General features: G+C 40.4%; 1 protein-coding gene across 9 annotated transcripts in view; it reads right to left on the bottom strand.

The window, feature by feature from the left end:
- Positions 1–9,058: 9,058 nt before the first annotated feature.
- The window catches only part of TBC1D30 (TBC1 domain family member 30), a 51,612-nt gene continuing 34,319 nt past the window's right edge, over positions 9,059–26,351 (bottom strand). For 4 of the 9 annotated variants that reach the window (XM_026868621.1, XM_026868620.1, XM_026868619.1 and 1 more), the window contains 7 exons: positions 24,921–25,089; positions 23,347–23,515; positions 21,112–21,217; positions 15,414–15,526; positions 15,101–15,240; positions 13,241–13,450; positions 9,059–11,709 (listed from right to left, as the gene is read on the bottom strand). In XM_026868621.1, the coding sequence (XP_026724422.1) occupies positions 10,928–11,709; positions 13,241–13,450; positions 15,101–15,240; positions 15,414–15,526; positions 21,112–21,217; positions 23,347–23,515; positions 24,921–25,089 (1,689 nt within the window). In that variant the 3' untranslated portion in view covers positions 9,059–10,927. The other 5 variants (XM_026868622.1, XM_026868618.1, XM_026868625.1 and 2 more) reach the window with 4 other exon arrangements.

The raw sequence follows: 26,351 nt of genomic DNA on the forward strand, positions 1-26,351 counted from the left end.
GAAAACTGAGGGAGCAGTTTGAGGTTTTATTGGGTATAGACTGATATTAGCAGCTAAACCTCCAAAAAAAAGACCAAAGAAATCCCTCACTGACTCAATATCTAACTTGAAGAGCTTGTAATACAGGAGAAAGACCAAAAAAAATTCGATGAGGAGAAAGATAGACATGAAGGAAAAAAGGAAAGTTGTGGCTGGTTCATAACAGGAGTGTAAGTGTCAAAAATGACCAGATGATGCACTCAGGTGCCTGCAGCGTACTGGAATAGAGATAAATCATTCAGCTCTTTCCATACGTTCCCCTGGAAGCCTGAAGACACATCGCAGGTCCTGTGCAAGACTAAGAAGAAATAAATATGAAATGGAAAGCTAAGTGAATGAAATATCACATCCAGGTCATGTACCACTATGTGTTTTATTTTTTTTAGCTGCTCTAGAAAATATTATTGATCTATTTGTGGATGAGAGAAGGATGGAAAAAGGCAAGCAGGCAGGCAGGGAGAAAAGATGAGGCAGACAGGCGGACAAGAGGAAGGAAGGAAGGAAGGGAGGAAGGGAGGAAGGAAGGAAGGAAGGAAGGAAGGAAGGAAGGAAGGAAGGAAGGGATAGATAACTTTAAGTCTGCCATCTTCAGTGGTGGTGGCACCAACCTGTTTGGCATGAAGACACTGCGGCAGAGCAAAAGTCAAAACCAATACATTTGTTTATGAGGTAACTCCTTTCCTGGGGACGAACAACAGCTTAAGGGATCAAGAGTCAGTATTAGCACCAGCAACACTGCATGGTAACCTGCTAGCATGTGAGCATGGTAAAAAACCCTCACTTGTCCATACAAACTGTGGAGTTACAGCTTCATTATGGTAAGGATGCTTCCGATTCCCTTTTTTCCTAATACTGAACTTCAGCATATACCAACTTGGCATGTGGTTTTAGTGCTCTGGTCCCTCTAATGTATCATCAAGGGCTGCACATGGCTTCAGAGAAGAGAGTCCATCACCTTCTCTGCTGCTTGAGGTGTTGTCACTTCATACACAGAGAGGGGAATGGTTAGAGCAAGCTTATTATTACTTTAATTCAAATAGTAATCAATGCTCACTATACAGATTGGTAATACTTGTAAGATAACAAATATACAGTTAAATGCCTGATTCACTCTGTGTTCTTGAAGGAAAAAGGTACACAAAAATCTTTATATTCAAAATATAGACTAGAAAAAAGAATCTCTTCTTGTACTCCCTCTCTTATCAATCCATGCTGTCCTTCCCCAGTACCACCTCAGAATCAGTACCCACTTCAGCTCAAAGTACAGTCAGTCTTTCCCTTAGCCAAAGGTGCTGTACTGTACTGTCAAATAGAAATGGGGAAGCAAGTTGGGAAATGACACGGGAGATTTATTATAGGTATCCTTAATATGGAATGTATATTTAAATTATGTCATTGGTATCTTTGAACCTTTTTGCATTAATCTAAAGAAATAAGCCCCAGGTTGAGATTATTGCCTGCACAGGGCTCCATCCTCTTTTTACATAATTACTGCATAATGTAAAATCTAACCACATGCAGGTGCTGGAGTCCAGGTCTCACTCATCTATATGAGTGGCCAGATCTCTAGGACAGAGTTTTTACACTCTTCATGATCTGCAGCCTTTCCAGTGGATTAAATACCCATCTATAGCTACTTTTTAAACTAGACTCTCACCTGTAACTTTAGAAGAGGTCGATGCCTTCCTTCCCTTCCACCCTCATGAAGCCACAGCTCATGGGATGAAATTCATCCATCCTGTGTAGATGACACAAAACCGTGTCCCTGCATTCTGAAACTTGACTTTGTGTTTGAAGTGTTTCCACCTCAACAGGAGGCACGGAAAACGTTCCCATGTACCCTAAAATAGACAACACTCAACAGTGAAGATGTGTGTTCATCAGGAGGGGAACTGTTGGTTGGAACTGTTCAGGCTCAAGGACTCTGGACATGGACATCACTGGTTGTACAAGGAAAAAAGAAATTCTGAGGATAAAAGTAATGCCTTTCTTTGAAGCATGTCTTGAAATGGAGATTAAAAGCAAACAATTGCTGAATTTCTCCAGACATTTTTAGACTAATCACACTTGGTCAGAGCTAGAAATGACCACACTCTCTTTAGGCACATCTTGAATTAATAACCAACATGAGCCCATTTCTGGCTTTGCCCACGCACATCAAGATTTCTCCTGTGCTGAGATTCATTACTGAATGGCAAGAAGCAGCTCTAGGTGTGCCAGACAAATCTCAGTATAAATTAGAGTCAGGTTTTCAGCTTGATTTGGCTACATTTTTGCACACGTGTGGATTAGCCACCTCAGGTACACTGAGGTGACATAGACAAAGGCAGAGCTCTAGGTGCTCTGGGAGTGCTGAAGCCCAAACAGGGAAATTTTATAGTGCACCAAGGGCCTCTGTTGCTGTGCAATAGCTGAGCTGTTTCTTTTTAAGCATCTTAATAACATCTTGGTCCTGTTTTAAGTGCCTAAGTCCTTAAATGGATCTAGGATGTTTGTTTTTCAAGTGACCTGCATTCAACTGGTGCTTTTTTTCCTGGCAGTAAACCGTCTGGTGCACTTTCAGTCAGGCTCTGTCAAGCCTTTGTGTCACTGGATGTATCTGGTCATGAAGATTTGCAGAGCACGCTCCTGAAAAATTAAACTGTAAATACAAGGCTCATCTCATTTTGCTAGGATGCTGTCTGTAAAAGGAACAAGCTTTAGAAATCTCTTTTCTCTTAGGATATTATTATTAGCAGGAATAATTGACAAATAGATATTGCTTTATGCATTTAATTAACAGAGCACAGGTGTTCAATGCAGTATGCACAGGTGCTCTAGGAACAATACTGACAGTTTAAGCAACTTAGCAAAGCTAGGTAATGAAAAGCTAGACATAGACTAAGTATATGTTAAATAGAAAATTTTGAGTCTTTTCTCAGAAGTCTAAAAATGAATTATGATGAAGATTGCTCAGAAGATAAGTAACCATGATGACCAAAGACTGCGTCAATGAGCAGTGGTGTCCGAAAGCAATTGGAACGGAACCATAAGAACTAGCTGAAACTGTGGAATACAGTGGACTCCTGAAATTGATGATGGATTGAGAGCTGAAAGTTCCTGGAAAAATCACCAAAGACTCTTTGTATTGTATATATATATATATATATATATGTGTGTGTATATATATATATATATATATACACAATATATCTATGTATGTCTATATAGAGAGGGCACTTTTTGTTGGCTGTGGCCACTCACTGAGGTGGTGGCCCAACTGTGAGCTGTTAATAAAGCAAGCCTGGAGATACCCAGTCTGGTGAAATCCTTTAACGCTGGCCATGGCTGTGTCTGGGGCATACTTGGACCTAACAAATCAGTACTGATTGCTGTGGACAAGCAGGTGGACAGCAAATTCCAGTTCTCAGTGGAGGCAAGTAATTCTTCAAGGCCCAGGATCCACATATGAGAGATCCAAACATAATTTTTCTTCAAACTCCAGAAACTTGAAACACTCATGGGTTCAATAGTAAGGTCTCCAGGGCAGGGCAGCAAGCTGGCAAATACCTCAGAGGAGGTACTGATTATTTTAGCTATGATTTGTATTTACAGAAGTTTGACGAAAAGAGTTATTTTTTTTTTCTTTCAACATTCAGCACAGAACAGCTCGGCTCCAGTATTTATGATAGACATATCTGATTCATGACTGGCAGTATCTGGTTGTCATTGCTGACCCACTCTAAGACAAAACAAATCTCTACAAGGTATCCAGTGAATCTAAGAAGCTTCCTTCACTGGCCTGACACCTGAATTGTGTTTGCCAGCTTGTTCTCTAGAGAGAAAATCTATTATACCACTAATTAAGAGCGAGCCTTTTAGTGTACTGCTATGGGCACTGTTTCTAAAGAGACACGGTTAGGCTGTCTCTGTTCTTCGGGATCACTGCTCAGGGTTAGCAAGCTTACTAAAAGGAGTCAGAGCAGAGAGACCGCAATGTGAAATCAGAGGTGAACGGCCTGGAAACTGCTCCAGATCAAATCGAAAAGGTGTGTGTGTGTGGGGGGAATCGGAAACACTAAACTCCGCCTCCATTTCCTTTCACAGGGATTGCAGCATAGTTGTGTTTGCATGGAGCACCAGTGGCACCTAGTGACCGCACCTAGGAGATCACCACGAATTGAGATGAACGCAGAAAGACACGGTGCGGACTGAGGCCGGGGTACATCACTGACCTGCTGGTAGCGATGGTTGCAAACCTGATCCAACCTCCAGTGGTCAGCGTTATTGTATCTTCGTGGTCAGATGGTTTAGCACGTTTAGGAAAGATGTTATCATGTCCTGCAAACTGCAACACCAACCCTCTGTCCATCACACCAGCCCAGAGGTTCAGTAGCGCTGTGGGACTGCTTGCCTCTCGCACAATGGCAGAAGAAGCATCTCTTTGGCATGAGTGGAACAAACATTTTTCAGTATGGATGGAAACCAGTGACTCAGTGCAGGCTAGCAGGGGTGAGGACCATGTCAGGCCACACCAAGTCATCTGTCCCTCTGCCAAGCGGACAATAGTCCTCCTGTTCCCTCTGGAGAAAGGCCTCTTCTCTAAGAGCACTGCGGGCCAGACAGTGAGCAGTATTGTTGCAGCTGGGTGAAAAGTTTATTAGTGCAGGGGAAACAGTATAAAAAATTATCATACATAGAAATCTAGAGTTCAAAAGGGCGTGATGTCTAATACAACTGTCTGGTAGTGTGAGAACAAGCAGAAGATGATCAGCTTCACAGCTGTATTTTGATGCAGATAAAACAGACCATTGGTACAGAGCAATAGACCTACATCAGTTAAGAAAAAAAAAATCCAGTTTCATGAAAAGATGTCATTAGGAGAGTAAGGAAAGCTGCAATTTTAAGTCCCAGTTGTGAAACAATTGTAAGATTTCTGACACCACATTTGGTGTCCGGAACTACAAGTTCACACCTTGTAAGGCTTCACTCAGCTCTCCTCTCCCTGAGCACACATGACCAATTGCAGGTGAGCTGTAAAGCACTGGCCTCTCAATGTGTTAACATTGGACTCCTATACCAATGCTGGATGGTCACTAGACCTCATCTACTTTTCTTCAGAATAAACTTGCTTCTATCTTGCTGGCCAAACCCTTTCCCTTCACAGGTGTCCTTGTGCATTGAGTGGCTCCTGCCCTGAACTCTCGGCTGGTGTTCATACCTCTGTGTCATCTGGAGAAGCCAGCAGAGTCATTCGGAAGGGAAAGCAAGGTATGTGCACACATGCAGTGGAGGAGTCATTATGGGCAGTGAGCGCTGGGAGCAGAGCAATACCACTGGGTGTGTCCAAATAGAGTTGAAAAACTGACCAGTAACTACTGCCTGAGCATCCTTCATCACTGCATGAGCTGTGTGGTAGACCCAAGTTTTCAGCCATATCTGACTCTCTGAGGGCCTGTGAGGTTCTCCAGCCTGTTCCCACCTCCTGCCCCTTCAGAGGATCCCTCCAGGCCAGGCCTGTGGCTTTCCCCTAGCACGGGGAGGCCGGTGAGCTGGGAAGGCAGGAACCACTGTGGGGCTCAGAGTGCAAGCAGAGCCCGCAGAGGCAAACCAGCACACAGCAGGAATCACAGCAACAGCTACTGTTTCAGGCTTACATTTTCTGGTGTTTATTATTCTTTCCATTCCTGGTCATGTCTCCATTATTATTATTCTTTTCATGTGAAGGAGAAAACGCTGCTACTAAACCACTGTTTGTGGTCCCTGCTGTGCATGCAGCTGCCCAGATCAGCACGCCACTGGTTTGCTGTGGATGAGCCACTGGGCTGGCTATCTACCTCACCTCTGTGTGATGTGCACAACCCAAACAAAATTATATGATTCCCCCAAGGGAAGGCTGTCTCTGGATGCACTGTGTTCCTACAGGACTCTTTCTTAGGCATTTCCACCCATTAGTGGTCAGAGAAAAGATGCCGGGCTAAGTCAACCAGCATAGCTATCCTTATCTTCTTGAAAACTCTCATCAAACACACAGTCAATGAACACAAGCAAGGGTTGGGAGTTCAGAAAGCAAAAGCACAAGCCAAACATAGAGAGGAACAGCTGCAAAAACTATTGAGTGATGTAATGCAGAAAGCACCCCTGTCTCTCCTGCTCCAGTATTCAAAAAATGAGGCACTCCTCACAAAATTTTCCTGTCATGAACAATTATAAAATATAAAAAGACTAACACCTGATAATGAAAAACTGTACACACCCTTGAGAGAAGGACAGAGCAAGCAACATATCATGTAGCAGCCCTTTCTCCCAGACTGGTAGGGCTGCTGCTAACAAATCAGATGCAGAGGATTAAATCCCAAACACTAGTGTGGGTTGAGTAGTGAGTAAGTACATCCACCAGATCCCATGGCAGCTGGTGCAAGCCATGCTCTGAGCACACACAAGCTTGCAAAGCCTTTGGGCTGAGCCAGCAAGCTGGCTCTGCATTGCGGAGCTCCAGATAGCGCACCGAGTTTGGCTGGGGGTGCATGGCTGCATCCATCCAGCAATGGCCTGGCACACCTGCCAGTTAGCATCACTTACTAGCCCAGTTTTGGGGCAGTGTCATCACAGCTACACACTCCTTGCAGAGCTGGCTCAGAGCACAGGCCAAGAGAAGTCAGGTGTGCCAACAACGACAGCACGTTTTACACCATCTGGGATTCGAGCATTCATTCCCTTTCCAATGGCTCACTGTATGAACCGAGCCACAGTGAACTGCATCTGAAGGCTCTTTGCTGGCATCTCCCTCCTCCTGGGGCAGGCTGGGAACAACTACTAGGCTACCAAGTGGTTGGGCAACATCACAGGGTGTGGCTGCCTGCTGGCATCAGGCAAGTTCATGATTACTTTGAACACATGAAGGATGGTCAGGGAGTTGCACATCATGGATCCAATCCTTTGATTTGTTGTTTATAAACAACCAACCTCAAAAGCAGCACAGGCATTGAGGCATTTGCTTTCCATCAAGATTTCTTGCACCTTTTGCCTGGATGCATTGCTCCTTCTCTCCTCCCAACCTCTCCATCCACATGCATCGCCTCCTACGCCACCACGACTCCTGCCTGCTCATTTGTGGTAAGCCAGTGTGGTTTGATAGTTTTATCAGAAAAGACTTAGAAACATTTGTGGTTCTTTTTAAAACTGTGGTGAGCCAGTAAGTGCTGTATGCTGCTTGTAGGATGAAGCAGAGCTGAAACGGCACCCTGCAGGCTGGGGGAGCCTGGGCCTGAGCATCGGCTAGCTTGGCATGGTCTTACCCTGCAAGCCACTTCTGTGTCCTAAATCTTGTTAAGTATTTCGTGGCAATCTAAGTCAACCTGTACAAGTCATGAAGGCTCTTCAGTGGGGAAGGGTGTGCAAAACATCTAAGTACCTCTACACGCATCTTTCCTGCAATGTGCTGGATCCACCCTTCCCACATACAACCCTCCCAGAGGAGTACACCTTCCCAAGGCTGCTGTCACCAACACAGAGGTGTCCAATCACAGCAGTTTCTGACTGCTTGAGAAAGCAGTCACCCGGCCGGTCCCTGCTGGCTGATGGCACACGTGGAGGTGCTCATCTGGGACAACTGCACATCTCAAATCACTTGCAGGGCTCCATGGCAACCCCCTGCCTTGAACAAATCTTCCGCCAACAAACAGCAAGTAAAACTGGAGCAAACAAAGCATTGACAAGGACAGGGATGCATTAGGATGAAGTTTTATCTCTCCATGCTTCATTGGAGCCAGTGTCAGATGATGACACTGGCTCCCTGCCACTCAGTCAGGTGTGGCTGCTGCCTGTGGACAGGCACCAGATAATTCATTGCAAGAAGTCAAGGAAAGCTACAGAACAGTGAAACCACCCACCTTATTTCTGTATGAACAATTTCACATGGTTTAAAATACATCTTGTGGAGGTTTGAAACATGTAAAGTCCTCTTGGATTTTGACCATGAACTTGTACCTGAATTAGACATCGGTGTAAAGGGCTGAATTTTATTTTTGCTTGAAGTAACATTTTGTTGCCTTTCTAGCAACCACTTATGTTCTTTTGAATGGATTCTGGCAGGATTTTTGTTAAATATATAAAATTATATTTTCCCTAGCTGCAGTTGAAATCAACTGTGCTGCCTGTAATTCTGAAAAAAAAATATTTCTACCATCTACCAATTTCACCCCCAAAGTGTAAGCAACTTGGAATAATTTCAGAGTATCTTTGGACCTGTTTCCACTTGGAATAATGTAAGTGTCCTCAAAACATAATCAAATGCCCATCCCTTGAGAGCTTCCATTTGATGACAGTGAAATACATTCTCAGAAATAAGTCAATCTGACCCTAATAATTTCTCAAAACCCCCCAAACCTTGAGTAGTTTAAAAAAACCTCAACAAACAGAACAGTCATTTAGTCGCATGGAAGAGAGTATTAGCACAAGGAGGCCTCAAGGAGAACAAAATGCAGATGTTTATGGACCAGAGACTCCCACCATCACACTTCCCAATGTCCTCAGTGCTGCAACACCACTCTTCCAAGCACAGATGCATCACAATACCTTGTTTGCTGAGGAGATTCTTTAGCAAAAAATAATCCAAAACTTCTCTGGAGTTTCCTGGATCTCTGGACCTTGTCTTAATGTTCCACCTCAGTACCAAGTGATGAAGTTGCTTTTGCTGTACATTCAACAGGCAGAATGCCCCTTGAGGTACTGAACAGCTAAAATGACGCATTCAATTTCCTCATCTAGCAGTACTTGAAGAAAATTTCCCGCAGCAAACATCATCAAAGTAACGCACTGAGTTGCTGTGGTTCCTTTGCCTCAATCCTAACTGTCCAAGTAAAATACAATACCCTCGGAGCACACTTGCCAGTTACTGATTAGGTCTGAATTGCTAGAATTAGTATTCTACTGGCATTTCTTTCCCCAGACCACTATCCACGCAAAGCTTGCTCATTTTACATTGCTTAATCACATCTGAATATGTTGAAAATTCACGCACGTACTTGCAAAATTTTAGCAGTTTTTGCAGAATGACAGTCCTTTTATTTTTACTGGTTCAGTATACAGCCACATGATACACTGAAGCTAAGAAAAACTGGGGAGAATGATTCACAATAAAATTCTGAGAAGTCCATTCCTTTCAAATCAAGGCAGAAACAATTCTCATACAGTCCATAATCAGTGACTAAATTCTACATTATTTTAAATTTACTTAGTGCTATAAATAATCATTGACACTACTACTATAATCTGAAAATAAGGCAGGGGCAGGACCTGATCTACGTCGGTTTTATATCTATAGTGTTCATACTTGTGTATTATTTTATATGCATACACTTGTATAAAACAACAACAAAATAAAACTGTCCCCACGACAATCAATAGGATATATTGTACAGCTTATAAGTTATGGTATACAGTAAAACTGGTATCACATCCTATAGGTTATGGGATACATTAATAAATAGACAACGATACATTAATTTGCAAATTTAACAAAATAATTTTAAAAGAGGAAGTAAAATACTCCATACAATGGGGCCAATTCATCATAAATACTTTTACTGCAGTTTAAAAATAATGACACTTTCAGGTTATGGGAAACCTGGAAGCAATAAGGTCATGAATCACAGTCAATACATACATTTCAGCAGAGGTGTAACATTTTAAGAGCAACCTGAATTTCTTGGAGTTTGCTCAATTTTCCAACCCTGAAGTTGAATTATCCACATTTAGTTTCTCTGCCTGCCTGTTTAACATATATAGAAGAAAAATGTACTTGTCTTAGGGTATTCACCAGCTTTGATTTTTGATTTGGAAGTAAACACTCAGCGCTTTGCCACTGTTCTTTCACACCAAATCAGAACCAAGCCATGGAAGCCCATGGCAGTCCCACAGGTCCATTCCACTTATAGAGCAGCCAGTATGTTGGATTTTAATGGTATGTGGCACCCTAAGTATCTAATCACTCTATAAATAGAATTTAAAACCCTAAACTACTTTGGAATTTGTATATATTTTACCTACTGCTAAGATGGCAAATATGATTTAATTACAAGTCTATAATTTAGATAATAGCTTTAAATCCATAATATTCACACAACTACATATACAGCTGTACCCAATTCCTAATTTTGAAGTGCTGCAACTCTTCAGCAGTAACAGAAAGGTATGTACGTACATATGTAACAGAAAAGGAGCAAACCAGTGTTGTGGATGGACTTCTGTCTGCTATTCTCATGCTCACTGACTATTCATATTAAACACTATCAGCAGAGGACTGCTGTGGGAAGAGAAACACAAAAAGCTGCTCAAGAATGTCTGAAGCCAGATGGCCTAGGAGGTAAGTGGTAATAATATCAGGCCCAAAGCGATATTTTCGCTTGCTGGGGCTGCTTGTGCTTCTGTTAGTCATGGCTTCTCCAGCTACTCACAGAGCATGACAAGGTCTAATGGGAAAGCTGCATAGCAGTCATATAAACTGTTATACGTGTCTGCTGCACCACATAATTTGCCCTTCAAGCTTTGAAAGGGACGGGAGGCAGCCATGGGGGGCTGAGGGGTTAAAGGCAGCCAGTGATTTTATGTCTGAGTTAGGTTTAAAGAAACTACATGCTTCACGCTGCAAATCAGTGTTTATTTTACCACAGAACCATCAGAATCAGCAAGAGGGTGCCAGAGAGCATCTTCACTAATCTATCCCATAACAACACGGGAGCACAGTTTTCAAAAACACATATTTATACATCTGGTAACCACTTCTGTCCCCATTAGTTAATTAAAGATTAGAAACATTTTGGGACACACATATACACGCACACATTTTTTTAGAAAAAAAATCAATACAAATTTTTTGTTGCTGTCAGGAAGTGCCAGGTAGTGTACATCATCGTTTCCTGGTCCCACTGTTGCCACTGGCAGACTTACTGAAACTTCTGCTCATTTGTGGGAAGTGTACAGTTGGTGTTCTTTCAGTGGGGCCATACAGCCCTAAATTCCTGGCTGTAGCTGACTTTCGAAGAGGCTTGACACAGGGAAAAGGATTGAAGACTTGCGGCTTTGGGTTCCCAGGCTGGGGAGATTTAGCCTGGTTTCCACTGTCACTGGATGAACTGGAGGACTCTGATAAATGTGGCTGGCCGGACTGACAGGATGTTGACTCAGCATCAGTTTTGTTATCTGAGGCGAGTTCCAGTGCTTCCAGTTTTAGCTGAACCACTGCCATGTTTGTACTGCTGTCCGTAGGGACTGGTTCAGATGACTGATGGTCAGCTTTCCGAGTAGTCCTGTCATCCAAACCACCTCCTTCTCTTTCTCCAAATGCAGAATGTTTGGACATCTCCTCCTTTGCACCAGGACTATTTGTTTTACAGCTCTCACTCTGCTCATCTATTAGTCCTATAGTGTCCCCATAGCCCAGCTGGCCTTTGGCCCTGGCAATATTCTTTCGATGAACTCGTATGTGAGTGCGCCATGGAGAATTCAGTTTTGTTTTAAGATCTTCTTGGGGAATGGGAGACATCTTCCCTGTAGCATGACTTGGGATGTGAATAACAGCATTTTTGAGAGACCTGTTATTCAATTTCATCTTCTTTCCTAAAAGGAGGTGGTTTATCACTGGGGAATGGTTTACCTGAGAAGGGAGGAGGCTGGTAACTGGCCCTTTGTCTGAAAGAAAGTGTTTAAAAGAAACACAGTATTGTTAAAGAACAAAACAAATTAATGTTCTAAGGATCCATCACCAAATTTGATGCCTTTCTTGAACTATAGCAAAGGTTTGTTGGAAAAAAAAAAAGAAAAAAGGTGTAAGAAAAAAAAAATCACGCAATTTCTTACATCTTTGGGGTCAAACACAAAGCTGTAACTTCTATAATAAAGATTTCCTGTCTTCCCTCCTTGCTTCTTACTTATGGCTAAGTCATGAGCCAGGAATACCATGAAAATATAACAAAAAATCGCTTCTCAATTTTTGGAACAGCACTGTAACTGTTTAACATTAATATTGGTTTCTGATCTTTCCCCTCTCCTTCATTTCTCTTCCGACTGTGAGAGACAATTCAGTCCCTATACGAGGTCAGTCAAATAAGCCTCTCCATGGGGCCTGTGTGACTGGATAGTGAACCAATGTATTTTTAATGGATAAACCATACCAACTCTTCTCTATTAGATCCTCTCATTAAACCAGAGCAGTAGACCGAGAATTAGGTAATTAGATGACAGTCTGATTAAACCATAAACCCAGCCCTGCACCATGATTAGTAAGACTAGAAAGGTTTATTTTGGGGGGTGGGGGTTGGCAATCCTTGGGAATCAACATTCTACTGTTTGCACTCTCTGCTGGCTACAGCCTTCGTTCAAAGCAAATACTTTGCCAATATTAAAAAAACAACCTTTATAATTATGTTAATGAAAAATTGCAGCTCTATGTATTCAAATGCTCCTGCTAGGACAAGTTTAGACAATCTAGAAGAGGAGTAAGTAGTAACCCATCTGCATGGTTGAATGCTGACTTAGAAAGATGACACCTAAGTGGGGAGGAATGAGCGAGGTGGGCTGTGTTCAGCTGTGCTGTACATGCTAACCCCCACATTGTTGAGTTTGCCCACTGGGGAAACAGACTCCATAACATGGATTGCTAAATAACGTATTGATGTCCAGCTCAATCCTCAGAGTAGGATCATTATGGCTAGGTAAACTGTCAGCCACATGGAACATCTGAGCCAGTTTTTCAGCTGCATAATTTGCCATGCCCACATGAACACAGAAGAGTTAGGATAATATGGACCAGCTAGGAACCTGCCACTTGGTCTGAACTGTACTCATCTCATTTCACTTCTTAGAGTGCATCAGTATGTCAATTCCAAGAATGCCAGTGATGTAAAGTTTTAATCAGAGATTAACACAATGCACCCAGATAGCAAAGACATTTTTTAATACCATTGTTCTGCTGGTCCCTAGGACCTAAAAAAATCCCAGAGTCATCATCTTCAGATCCTGACAAAAGAAGAAGAAACATCACCTTCTCATTTACAATCTGTCTGTATGAAGTGGTATCCACTTTTATTAATGTGTTATATATTCCATCAGTCTCCCTTGTTTTGCTATTTAGTTAAATGTAAAAGAATGTTATTTGCCTTGTCTCCCATGATGAAGTTAGCCTGTAACAAATGAATAAATGAAGCATGTTTCGATATGTTACCTGTTCTAATATACACGTGGTGAACCTGCTGTTGCTGCTTCTTCTTTATCCTGGAATATTGCTTTTTCAGTGCATTAATATCAGTGGTCATACGCTCCATCATCATGCTGTTAAAAGCAGCATGATACTCGCTTCGGCAAGAGTCTATTGCTCCTGGACTTAATTCTGCAATGTTACTGGAACCCAGACTTTGTTCTTCATTCTGATCTGCAGAGTGGGAATACAGTGGGCATGAGGAGTAAATTGGCATGCTCAAGAGTTCTGCAGATTGTCTACAAGGGAAGTCTATGTCTGATTCCTATAATCTTATTTAACTGTAGTCTTTAATTAAAAATGTATTATAATATGCATAATTAACAAAGCTGCACTATTTAAATAAGTAGCATTACATTTCTAGAACTACTCCTTAAGAATAGCAAGGGTTTGAGGGGAGTTTAAAGAGTACAAAAGTCAATTAACATAGCAATGCAAAGTTATAAGCACAGTTCTTCAATTACCCAAAAGTACATCAAGCCATCACTGAAGTAATTCAGAAAGTGATTATTAAAGACACTCAGTTGGACAAAGAGGAGGCTAACAATGCAAGTTATAAAATACATTACAGTCAAGCAGGCATGAGATTAAACAGCCAAGCTAGTGATACCAGCAAGCAGCATCAAGAAACAGTTGTAGCACCACAGGGAGAACGGTGCTAGTAGCAACAAAAGGGATAGGCACAGAGCAGCTGAGGATCGGGCAACTTGAGAGGGTCTCTGATCAACAACTGCAGAGCAACAGCAGCGGGGCAATTTATTTTCACAGCTGTTTCTGATGCACCACCAAACTGGCACTCCAGGGTCAAGGGGATAACTCTTTTTCAAGGGATGTTTATTTGTCTTTGGCTTAGTTTGCAACAGCAGTTTGATGTTCTGACTGAGTGCTAGCTTGAAACAGCAGGTAGAGACTTACAGTCCCTCAGGAAGGGAAAAACAAAACACCACAGCAATCAAGAGGAAAATTGCAGCTTATAGGTCTCAGTAAAACCAAGTCACAAGAATGATGATGTGTAATCAGATAACAGCAACTGCGACATCAGTCTGGGGTTTTTTGGGGGGGAGGTAGGGATGTATTGGGGATAAATAACTACAGCCTCACCCAGGATATCATAAAATCACTGTTGATCCAGTACCATTTCATAAAGGTAGCTGCAAGTTAAATGATCTGCTTTTCCTGTATGGATCAAAATTTTGTTCTGCTTGTAGAGCTTGCACAGGTGAACATACAATTCTATCAGAAATTTTATTTCAACGTGGAGGGACTTGGAAAATAGTGACATTTTGTCAGAACATCCTAACCCAGGCCCAATTTTTTAAAAAACGTGAGTATACCCAAAACATAAAACAGTCTGAAGGTTTGGCCAAAAGGGTGGTGAAATGCCCTGAAGAATTCACTCACCACCGATAGGTTCCAATATTAGCCATGCATATGCTAATAAACGTCAAGATTATTTATTACATGTACACTCTTCAGAAAATGCTGACTACCTAATAGCTGTCTTGGAAGTAAGTGTGGATTTAAGGTGAGCATTTTTCCACATATGTGCTTCTTTTTTTGTGCGTGGGCAGCACTATGGAGTTGGTTTTTTAACTGTAGCCAAATCCTTAACCCACACTGTCATTTATTGTATACGTACAGCCTTCAAACTTGACTCTGAAGACACCTTCACAGACAGCAGAGCAAGTCATTTGGTACCTGCTGTAATCTCTACATGAATATAAAATACAACTTTCGAAGCTGCTTTCACAGAGGAAGCTACAGATGATTTCTGCAAGGTCATGCAGATTTAGTTGCGTTTTCCAAAATGAACAACAGCACTTTTACCTTTCATCTGTTTTTGGTATTTTTGGAGCTCTGGTGCCAAAAAGCCACTTAATGGTCCAAGACAGCCAATTGCATTGGCAATTGAATCTTCATCATCCAGGTCATTCTCCTCATCACTGTCTCTGGTTCTGCCCAGCCTTCTGTCAAATGAGAACATAAGAGAAAAAAGAAGGACACATTCTTAAATACAATCATTACCAAACATCATTATCTTCTTTAGGGGCATACGAGAGAAGATGCCACCTGCCTTTTCACTAACTGTGTAGAGTAAAGAATAACCCGATATGCAATAAGCAGCGCATTTCAAACTTACCCTGAAAGTGAAGTTGATTTTACTGTTGCAGGGAAAGGAGTAATGTTGTATGTGTATTTCTCTCTTAATTCTGCCAGTTGTGGGAAGGGAAACTGAGCCATGGTATAAACAGTCTAAGGAGGGGGAAAAAAAAAAAAATGCATCTTTTAAAATTTTCACTTTAACTAACAGTCTCACAAAAGATTCCTCCATGAACAGACTTTCACAGTTTTGCAGGCTTAAAAGCTGCACATTGTCATGTGCTATAAGAAAATGGAAATGGTCCAGTTTTATGATTCAGTCAGTATTTCCTGTAAGAAAAATAAAGACTGACTCACTAGAAAAATACATGGTTCAGAGAAAAAGAAAACGAAAACTGGAACTTATAACATGAGATGTAGGGTCCTTTTCAACTCCTATACTTATTTAATAATCCTTGTCAGTCCTCTCCTTGCCAGCCCACTGGAAATTCTCCTCCTCCAATTATGATTTCACTTACATGAATGCATGATCCAGAAGATCTATGTTTCTGCTCAAGTATTAAACAAGATATTGACACTAGCATAGATAGGAAGGAGCAGATCCTCACTTGATGTGGACTGTTAACAGATCCATTACTTCATCTAAGCAGCCCCAAGGGCTCATGTGAAGGAAACCACTTCAACACAAAAGTTATGGCCAAAGAGGAAGGACCTAACATTATCCAGCTAACTTCTCTCCTCTCGGCTTCTGGTTTTGATTGTTGTTTTGTGGGAGTTTCTTGTGTTTTTTTCTGGGGAGGGTAGCAGTGGTTGATTAAAAAAAAAAAAAAAAATTGCTCTATGGTGAACAAAGAAACCTCTCAGCAACTCTGAACGCAACATGTAGTCTCTAGAACTTAAAACAAGGCCATAAGAAACCCTAATACATTTTATTTACTTCAATACTCAGAGTTAAAGAAGATAAATAGTTGCAAATGCATTTGCTTTCAGCACTATATTTGTTTTAAGTCGGTTTGTAGTAACAGAGTATGTGTCACCAGCCAACCTGGCATAAAGACACATCATATTCATTGCAGTATCACTGCTGATTTGTTCCCACCTATTTTAGTTGCCTTTCTTTTTTTTCCTGCTTTTATACACTTACAACTATTCAGGACTTTAAATACCTGATACACAATTCATTAGGAGTCATATGTCAGAAGTAAAAAGAAAAAAATAGCCAAAAATACAATTTCTCATAGTTTCTCTGAAATATAACAACTTTTCCCCATCATGAAAATTAACTATCTTCTGAAAGACAGCAACATAAAAATTTCTCATTAGCTATGACAGGAAATCTTCACTTTTTATTTTTCCTCTGTGCTATTAAGTCAGTGACATTTTCATCTGAAGGCAAATGGCCTCAATTAAGGAGAAATTCTGAACAATTTCTACATAATTCATTCTTGAACCATGCCTTGTCCATGCTAAATACACAAAGGAAAATTGCAAACATTAATTCAGTAGTAGACCTTTCCTGACAGAAGAAGAAGAAAAAAAAGTTTCACTAACAGCAATGATGTAAGAAATGAGGAGCAGGAAGGACACTCCTGTCTGTATCAGGCACAGGGCAACAGTGCAGCTCAACAGGCTTCTGCATGAAAATTTGGCTTTTACAGTTTGAGCCATGCACTGACTCTAAGGCAAGGAGGATACCTACAAAACCCCAGAGCATGAACTGAAGCTTTGCCATGCCATGAAACTACAATGCTACCATGAAAGACAAATATTTTCTAGGGCCTGAACAGGAATATTCTGACAGTCTACCAGACGAAGGAATTTTATGATCTGGAGAAAGATCTACCTCCGACTCAATGTGTCTGCCTGTTTGTTTGATCTCCACCACACTTTCCTGTTTCTTTTACCCCATATGTCTCAACTCTCTCCCTTTGTAGAGAAGGAGGTGTGTCTGGAATTTATTTCTACTCTTTATGTCAACAGCCTTTTCAGGTAACTTGTTCCATATGCTAGTTACCCTTTAAGTGAAAGAGTCGACCGAGTCCTCCATTTACTCCTTGCACCTACTGTTTTATATTATGCACTTAGCTTTTGCTTGTCCCTATCTGTGTCTCTTACAGATTCTGTGCAATTTTTTTTCATTTAGCATATACATTTTTAGCTTAATTACTTGTTATCAGATTATAACTGGAGATCTCACTTGCCACCTGGTTAAGAGAGCCACAAACAAATTTTATGCTGATGCAAGTTCCAATGAAAATTAAAAAAATATTGTCAATCAGCACCTGTGCCTCACAGCAATGCTACAGAGTCAAAGCATCCTGTTCTTAGTTTGTACACAGCCTTGGAGCCATCTGGTTAATTCTGGTTAAACTGTGCCAGAGGGAAACCACCTACACATACAAAGCACAATGCAACCAAACATTATCTTATTTATGGCCATAAGGGACAGATTCTAGGAACAAGAGAACAGAGAAGGAAAACCTCTCTTCTCACCTTAAATCAGTAGCATTTGTCACTCCCTTGCCTTACCCTGAAAATGAAAAGCCATCTACACCCTCAGCAGAACACCATACAGAAGGTGAAAGGCTGTGGCTTCCAAAAGAGGGTAAGCAGTTTTGCCTTTGCAGACAGCTCAAACGCACTTATCTTAAGAGCCACCTCACACAGGTTTAAAGTTCTTCTCTCTTTTCATTTTCACTCAGAAAACTAAACAAAAAGCAAAATCAAAAAACAAACCCAAAAGAAAACAGACAGAACACTACCCAAGCAGAAAGTTAATAGCGAATACCCATCAAATCAGGGTAAATGTCCCTGGGAGATAGTCTAAAATGCTAGGGTACTATAGAGGGATTAATCCCTCTTCACCACAGTAAACACACAGGGATGCCTCTCCTTCTCCTGTTTACTTCTTATTTCCTCTACGTTGCAATGTTTCTAAGCAAGCAAACTGAATTATCTTAGCTGCTTATAAAAATGCTCGCTTTCTAAGAAGGCATGGAAACATGAACTCAATCTAGTACATGCTGTTTAGAATATCTGCAGACGTCTGGCATACAGCCCTCTGTCTCCATGTTAGAACCAAAGTTTATTAATAGGCCAATAAAATCACAATGCTGAATACTGTATTTGTTTAACTTCTAGACCTAAATACATATGCCGTCTAGCATCTGATGTGTACAGCACTTACCCTTTATTTACCTAAACTGTTCAATCTGAAAAAGGAGGAAGCTGTAGGCTTGCTTGCTCCTCCCATCCCTCCGTGTTCTCTGCACAACACTAAGAACTCTTGCCATATAAGGGCCAAATCTACAAAAGCTTTAAACTCTCAATCTTAGGTATATGTACTGTCTGCATGGGAGGGAGGGAAGCATGCATTTTTAATGATAAACTTGCACCAACTATACATGCTGGTGGACAGAATGAGGACAAGAGTCCTCTGATCTACTTCAGACATCTGCTCTGTCAACACTTGCCCCTGAAGTATCAGCCACACCTGTCTCCTGAACTCCGGAAGAAAACTGGCCTTTTAGAGCACAACTCATTTTCTAGTGGCAGAAAAGTGTCTGTTACTCTTCACTGGCTTAAGTGAGCCTAGACAGGTTTAGATGGAAATGTAAGTGTCATGCAAGTCTAAAGAACAGTGAGATGATTGCCACCAGCAACCTTTACTGAAACGTGTAGAGAAGGCAGAGTAGGCATTAATCCTTTCCTGTAGTAGGTTACTAATCCTTGAGGCACCCTGTAAAAAGTATCACATGTAAATTCACTATTCTGATTTTGATTAGGGGAAAAAGGAAAAAACAAGAAAAAAAGAACATTTTGAAAACAAAGCAGTCTAAACATTCATCTCTGGCTGACTCCTCTGAAACAGTCTCAGGCAATTTTAAAAAAATGGTGTCTTCAATAATGCAGTGGTTCATATTTATTTATTTTCTTCTCCAATACAGAGAAAAATGTTCAAATGCATCAGCCAGACACACAGTAGCATTCGTATTCCCTAATGGTAAACTCTTGTAGTGCCTAGTTCTCTCCACTTACAGAAAAGACAGACTAGAGTGAACAGCTCAGAGATGGCCACACTGCCAGTACCTGCCTCTGACTTGAAGAATGCTATCTAAACTATAGTGTGGTTTCTTCAACTGAGAAGACACACATAAACCAGACACACTGCTTCTCTACGTAGAAAACTTAAGCTTGACACATTCTCCATATCAATGGCAATGCTTAACACTCATGTCAGTGTCACAAAATACATGTGTACACTATGAACACACATATACTTTGCACCAAGTGCTTATTTTTTTCTGAAGCACAAAAAGACTAGATTAATATACTTATAATTGCAACAGTTAAAGAATCAAAAAGATCCTTCCATCCCTCCAACCACTAAGCCACCTATGCCTTATCTTCCATTACACACAAAGGCAAAGAAATCCACAGAGTCACTAAAGCCCACTTCAACTTTCCTGACATTATTCTTTGTCACAAATACCAGTTCTTGATTTTGTACTACACTTGAGACCAGGAACTGAAACACAGTGAATATGAAAACGTGTCAAGCTTGTGTCACCCTCCTCATGCATCCTCAAAATCCGAATTGCCTTGTGAGAAATCTTAACGCTTATTTTAGAAGTGTGAGTACCTCTCCAGCTGCATTTCTATTTTTGAAGCAAAACAAAGACACAGTACTCACCTCTCCCATTCCCAAAGCTCCCTCATGACACAAAATAACAACAATAACAAAAATTTAAAATCTGAAAGTAATCCTTTACTTCAGGACAGTACTTTAGCAGACTAGGTAAATGTATTACCCCAGACAGTCAAGTTTTGCTTCCAATAATGTGTGACAGAAGTCACCTGCTAACTACTGTTAATAAACTCATGCAGCTTCATAGAGAGAGGCTGACTTTTTTTCCTTCCCTTAAAACAGGTGAATTATTGCAGGTGAATTATGTGTTCTATATTTGCACCCATTTAAACACCATGCTATAACTCATCAAAAGCAAAGCTCCAGAACTGTCTTTATAAAGATTCCAGAGGTCTTTATAAAACATCTAAGCAGACAACACCTCAAGGATATCACAAAAAGAAGTGTAAGTGTGAATCAATAAAATTGTATCTGCAATACTAAAGGCCCTTTCCTCTCCTTTCCCAGAACACTGTGGCTCTTTGTTCTCACACAATGACGTATGCTTTGAGAATTCAGGGACTGCAATTATCTACAAATGTCTTTGTTTATAGTTCACTGAGACTGTTCAAGGCTTTTTTTTTTTTTTAATCATGAAGGATGGTTTTTTTTCCCCTTCTCACATAATAAACTCATCTTGCACAGTGTCTGCAGAATGAAAAGGGCACAATGTAATAATAACTGACCAAAACATAAAAATAAATCAAAAGAACACCATAAAAATTATGACTACTAAAAGATTCTACATCTTACTTGTGTAAAACCAATTGGGAATTGTATCACAACAAACTTTCAGCTGTCAATATACAACCAATTTTTATCAAATAGAGCCTAATGATTCTCTATACTTAATGTAAAAGATAAGAATTTTAGCTTTAACTGCAGGTCATCTATTTATTTAACTGAAATGCTAGTTCAACTCAGTTATCTTAAACTTTTATTCTTGGAAGAGTTAAGGTTTCTGCAGTATCTGAACTGTAATTTATTAGAAATCAGCACCTGAAGGATGCACACAAAATACAAACAATAATTACATATCACAACTACTCACCTGCATGAGTTCATTGCTGTCAATCAGACTGTCTTCCAGCATCTCCTGGGTCAGCTTCCCCATGGTACTGTAGAACTCATCTGCAGTTTCACAACATTCTATTTGCCTACATCAAAATACATATTGGTTTTTCATTTTACTTTTACATATGATAATAGACCTCCAAACCAAAACTGAACTTTCTGTCATCATAAAATATGCAGTTTCTATCAGTCACCTTAATTCTTAAGTTTATTGCAACCCCCTCTATGCTTCCAAATAATAAAACTATGCACATCACACTGGAAAGGCTGGTGCAGTAAAAGAATGTACTGAGCATGGTTTACTGTCCTGACTCCTCATGATAAAGGATTCATGCATGTCCAGATAGGTTATTCCCTCTGCCTCTTTCACTTCTACTACATGAGAATCAATAAAGCACAAGGGAGCTTTTCCATCAGCTCAAAAAGGAAGCATAAAGATTTATTGATTGCCTCATCACCAATTCTTCACTGTGCACGAAATGGATGAATTCGCTGGTTGAACTTTTTGTCAGATGGAAACATTTTAGCATAAGCACTTCTCACCCCATCTTCATGCCTACAAAGATAGTCTTGAGAAGTATGAAGATCATGAGACTATGATCAGTGTTTCAGGCCCCACTTCTTTAAGTCCCTCCTGTTCTATTTCTAGTGGAGAAGAAAGAGGAACAAAATCACAACCTTCTCCAGGCAAAAACATTATGCCCAATCTTTTACTTCCTCATCTCATTTGACATCATTAATCACAAACTTTCTGTATATCAGTTCTCATTCAGGTTTAGTGACTCACTGTCTTCTGTATCTCTAGTCATCCCACCAGCGTCCCTTTCTATCAATTGCCCTCAGATCTGCCAGACCTCCTCCTATTCCCCACAAACAACAGTTACAAGGTGTGCAGCATGATCAGCTTATTCTTTTGGACATATTCTTATAGATGTCTTCATTCTGTTCCTTCCAATTTTTATAAAACATGTTTCATTTTTGCTTTAAGTTTTATGGTAAAATCTTCAAAGCAACGACTTACTTTTAATAATGTTATGAGTTGGAACATCCCTAATTACAGCTTTTAAGTGCACAGAGACCGACTGTAACAGGACCTTATCTAAAGGTATGGTACAAAGTAATAAAGTGCAATGGGACTACATATAGCTTAATACTAATGCAAATGATTCATGCCAGTTTCATTCATGAACTGAACAAATAAAGCTCTTGGGAAATTATCATCCTAATTATTATTCTTCAGATTAAAAATTAAACATGCTAAACAAAGTCTCTTACAACACTACTGGCCTTCAGTGCTAATTTACTCAGAAATTAAACTTCCAAGGAGAGAGCTGAACATAAATCCCAGTGATTCAGTCTCAGAGAAAAAAAGGAAGGTGAGTGTTGATAGGCACCACAAAAAAAACAATTGATGCAGCTGCTGATGCTGGCTGAGAAAAGGTTCCAGCTGAACTAACATCTGCTCAACCTGTCAGAGCTCACACCTCCCACTGAAGTCAGTGACAAAACTCATTTCTCCACCAGCGCTGTACACTCTTTGGAATACAAATATTTGCTATGACAACAGAGGAGTTTAGAAGAACTAACCACCTCTTGTCTTTTGTCCTGTGTGGTGAGTTTCCAAGTCCATAAACGACTATAACAGAAACTTGGCTAGAACATCCTTAAAAGCAGAGAATTTCAGGAAAATTTGTTTGCAGGCCTTAACAGAAAAGAACCGTGTAACACCAAACCATTCTCTTAGTAGCACTTTTCATGGTTATAGCCAATGGGCTCAAATCCTTAAGTCTTCTTAGGGAAGATAGGGGAATTAACATCCCCCCAGCTTCAGATACCCAAATAAATGAGCTAGTCACCCTTAAGTCTCTCTGCATATCCTTCCAGAGTGTTACCAGCTCCCTCAGAGGTCTATGTTCTAGAAAAGACCAACCAACCTTTTAGCATATCATGAAGACACTATACACAGACAATGCAAACAAATGGAGACATTTCCTGCAGCAAGGGTCAATTAGCTATCATGCCCATTCTGACACAATGCTAGAAGCACATGTTTTTGGGGAAGCCATAAAGGCACTTCATGTGGCTTTTTCAAAGCAGAATCATTCTGAAAGATCACATCTTGTTTAGAATTGAGAACACACTCTTCAGAACAACACAAGTTACACATATTGCTCATACTGGAAAGAAAAATCAGATAAAAATAACCACTTACTCTCCTAACTTTGCCCAGATAGCCAAAGCTACTCTCAGTATAATTTCAGAGCCTTCAAAGAATACTGAATCCCAAATCTTCAGAACTGTATGGTTAGGCAGGCAAGTAGCAAAGAGAGTCAGAAACCACTGCATTGTGAAGACATTTGTAAGTGGGGGTTCGTAGCCTCCTGAAATTAAAAAAAAAAAAAAAAAAATTAAATCCTTAAAGTAATTGTAATTTCCTATTATTTTAGAAGGAGTATTAATAGCATACTGAAATCCACAAGACACTCTAGTACCTCTGTTATTGCTGTCCAAAGATAAGCTAAGAAAAAGAGCGATGGAGATAAGAGCGATACTTAATCACCTTTCATTCTGCTGCACTGCAAAAAGCGCTTAGCAGCAGCACTGGTTTGGGACTGTAAACCTTGGAAAACACCACCAGTTTTTTCTTCCTTATATCAAGAGAGATCCTTCCCCAAAACCATGAGTTAAAAGCTTTTATTAAAAAACATAAAAAACCCCACCCAAACCACCGTGTTTCTTTAGAAACTAATGGAGTAGGAAGTTTTTATCTACATGAAGGTGAAGGTGACTGTCTCTGTAAAGTCTCATCTATTGTTTGCATATCCTGATGCGCCTCCAGCTTAGCAGAAGCAACTAACACGTTCAGTTTTCCTTTTGGCTGATTAAGTTTCAAACAAGATGAGTACTTCAACCTGAAACTCTGAACTTTTACTTTCTTGATATGCTCAGAGAACACTTTGTGCATCCTAGTATCAACTGATGCACTGAAGGCCATGACCAAAGAGGCTGCTGCCCGTGAAAACACTTTCAAACAGCAAATACTTTCTTGATACCCCTTCTTTGTTTTTATACAGTTTGGGCACAGTCACAGTTAATTTACATGGAACAAGGTAGCAGGTCTTTTCTAAGATGGAACTCAGGGTGCACTTAGCTTCCAGACTGAGCAAAAAAATCACCCTCCCCAAAACACTCCCAAATAGAAGACCTGTATCTCATTAAAAAAAAAAAAAAAAAAAAAAAAGGAATGCTATACCAGAACAAAAATTCAAGTGCAAAGCCAGTTTTCAAGTAATAACCCAAGAAGTACTTCTGAGTTTTGCACATGTGTATGGCTAAGCATGCAGGTGAAGAAAATACTGACCAGCCGCTACTGGCTTTCACATTTTAATTCTTCTCAGAACACCTACGTAAGCTAGCAACTACAAGGAGCAATGGCAGCACAGGTATCTTCAGCTAAGGGAAGAAACAACCTTTTCAAGGTAGCCCTTGTACTAAGCTGTGTGTTACAGTGGTTGTCACCCCATACATTTTATATCCTTGTCAACACAATTCCATTTGCAGTTAGTGGTGGGACCAAATTATTTCCCCTTTATTTCTTCCTGAGAGCACCGCCTATTTATGTTAAGGTTATCAATAATGGAAACTCTCATCTTTCACCTTAAAAATTTAAAATACATATTTGAAGCAATAAACTCACGCAAACGCTTAAATGACTGTATTTTTAGACCAGTGTTCAGGTGAAATAATAGCAAAATGGAATTTAATAGCATTTTCTGTTGAACCTACCGCCACTTTCCCTGTTAGCAGCTCTTTGCAGGGTGTCTAAGTGCTGGGACAGCTCAGGAAGCTTCATTCGTAAAAGATCTCGGAAAACAGCCATATCCACAGAGAGAGCACGGAGATTATTGACAAAATAGCTATCAGGAAGCACCTTATCAATTAGGTAAATCATGATCTGTGGGGAAAATGCAATATTATCATGTAGAACTTAGAGCCAGTTATTTTCTAGGAATAACAGAAAAAAAAATAAATCTTAAAGTTCTCTGTTCACTAAAGAGTGGCTTGGAGCAAGTGGAAACACACGCCTCTGGTATCTCTACCTACACGGCGAGAATACATTCTCATTTTAAGCTTTCACAGGTACTCTAGGTATCCATAAGCAATCAAGGTACAAAGGCTTCTTGAAGCTGTCTAGAATTTATGAACCATTAATGACCGAAAAATCCATGTCACAGTAAGCTATGCCCAAACTGAAAGCAAAGGCAACTTTAGGCACTTCTGATGATGTACATGTTTATGAGATTCTCCACTGCTGGAAAGTTCCACTGTCCTTCTCTGGTTGTTAACTGCCACAACTAGAAGACTGATCTTCCAAAGCATCTTTTTTCCCCCTCTCCAAAATGCAAGATACTGTTCCTTAAAAAACATTCTCTGCACATTCTACTGTGATGTATTTCCGTGTGCTGCACTTCACCTTGTCATTGTAAAAGGTGCTAAATTAAGCAGCACAAAACATAAAATGTTTCAAGTGAGATAGCTCAACTACATGGGTAGTAATGTATGAACTGGATACTGTCCTGTGACATACTGAACAAATGCAACAAAATATGCAGAAGTTGATGTATATCATCAGCCCAACAGAAGATACTAACCTTCATTTCAGGATCTTTTAAAATCTCTATGGCCACTCTACAAACCGTACCCAGAGTGCCTGCATGCAGTCATCCCATCCGCTTCATCTCTCCATTACTCCTTTGTTAAAATTTCAAACAAGCATCCTTTTCATGTTTCACACAACCTCTAATGCTTGAGAAGCATGGCACATTCATACACAGAAGAAAATCCTCCTTCCAATTCCCCTCTTTTCATAAGAAGCCCAGAAAAATAGCTTGGCCGACACTGGACTTCCAAAAGCACCACCTTACACCATCTCACAGCCTCCTTTTCTCTCCCAGCAGCTTGTGACTGCATACTACCACTTGTCCTTGCAAGATTTTTTGGGGGCAATAACAGTCTTCTCCATGTTTTAAAGCATGTAGATCAGTAGTCAATACAGGCAAATCAATAGCTTTTACACATTTTCTGGCAGTGGGGTTTTTGTTTTTGTTAAGTTTAAAGGATTGAAAGGAAATAAGTGACCAACAAATAAGCTGGAATTTCATATCTTATCAATACATTCCTTAACCGCTGAATACTGGGACAACTCATTGTCTTTCA

Source organism: Athene cunicularia, assembly GCF_003259725.1.
Source record: "Athene cunicularia isolate RWA chromosome 1 unlocalized genomic scaffold, athCun1 chr1_part2, whole genome shotgun sequence".
In the NCBI taxonomy this organism is placed as follows: Eukaryota; Metazoa; Chordata; class Aves; order Strigiformes; family Strigidae; genus Athene; species Athene cunicularia.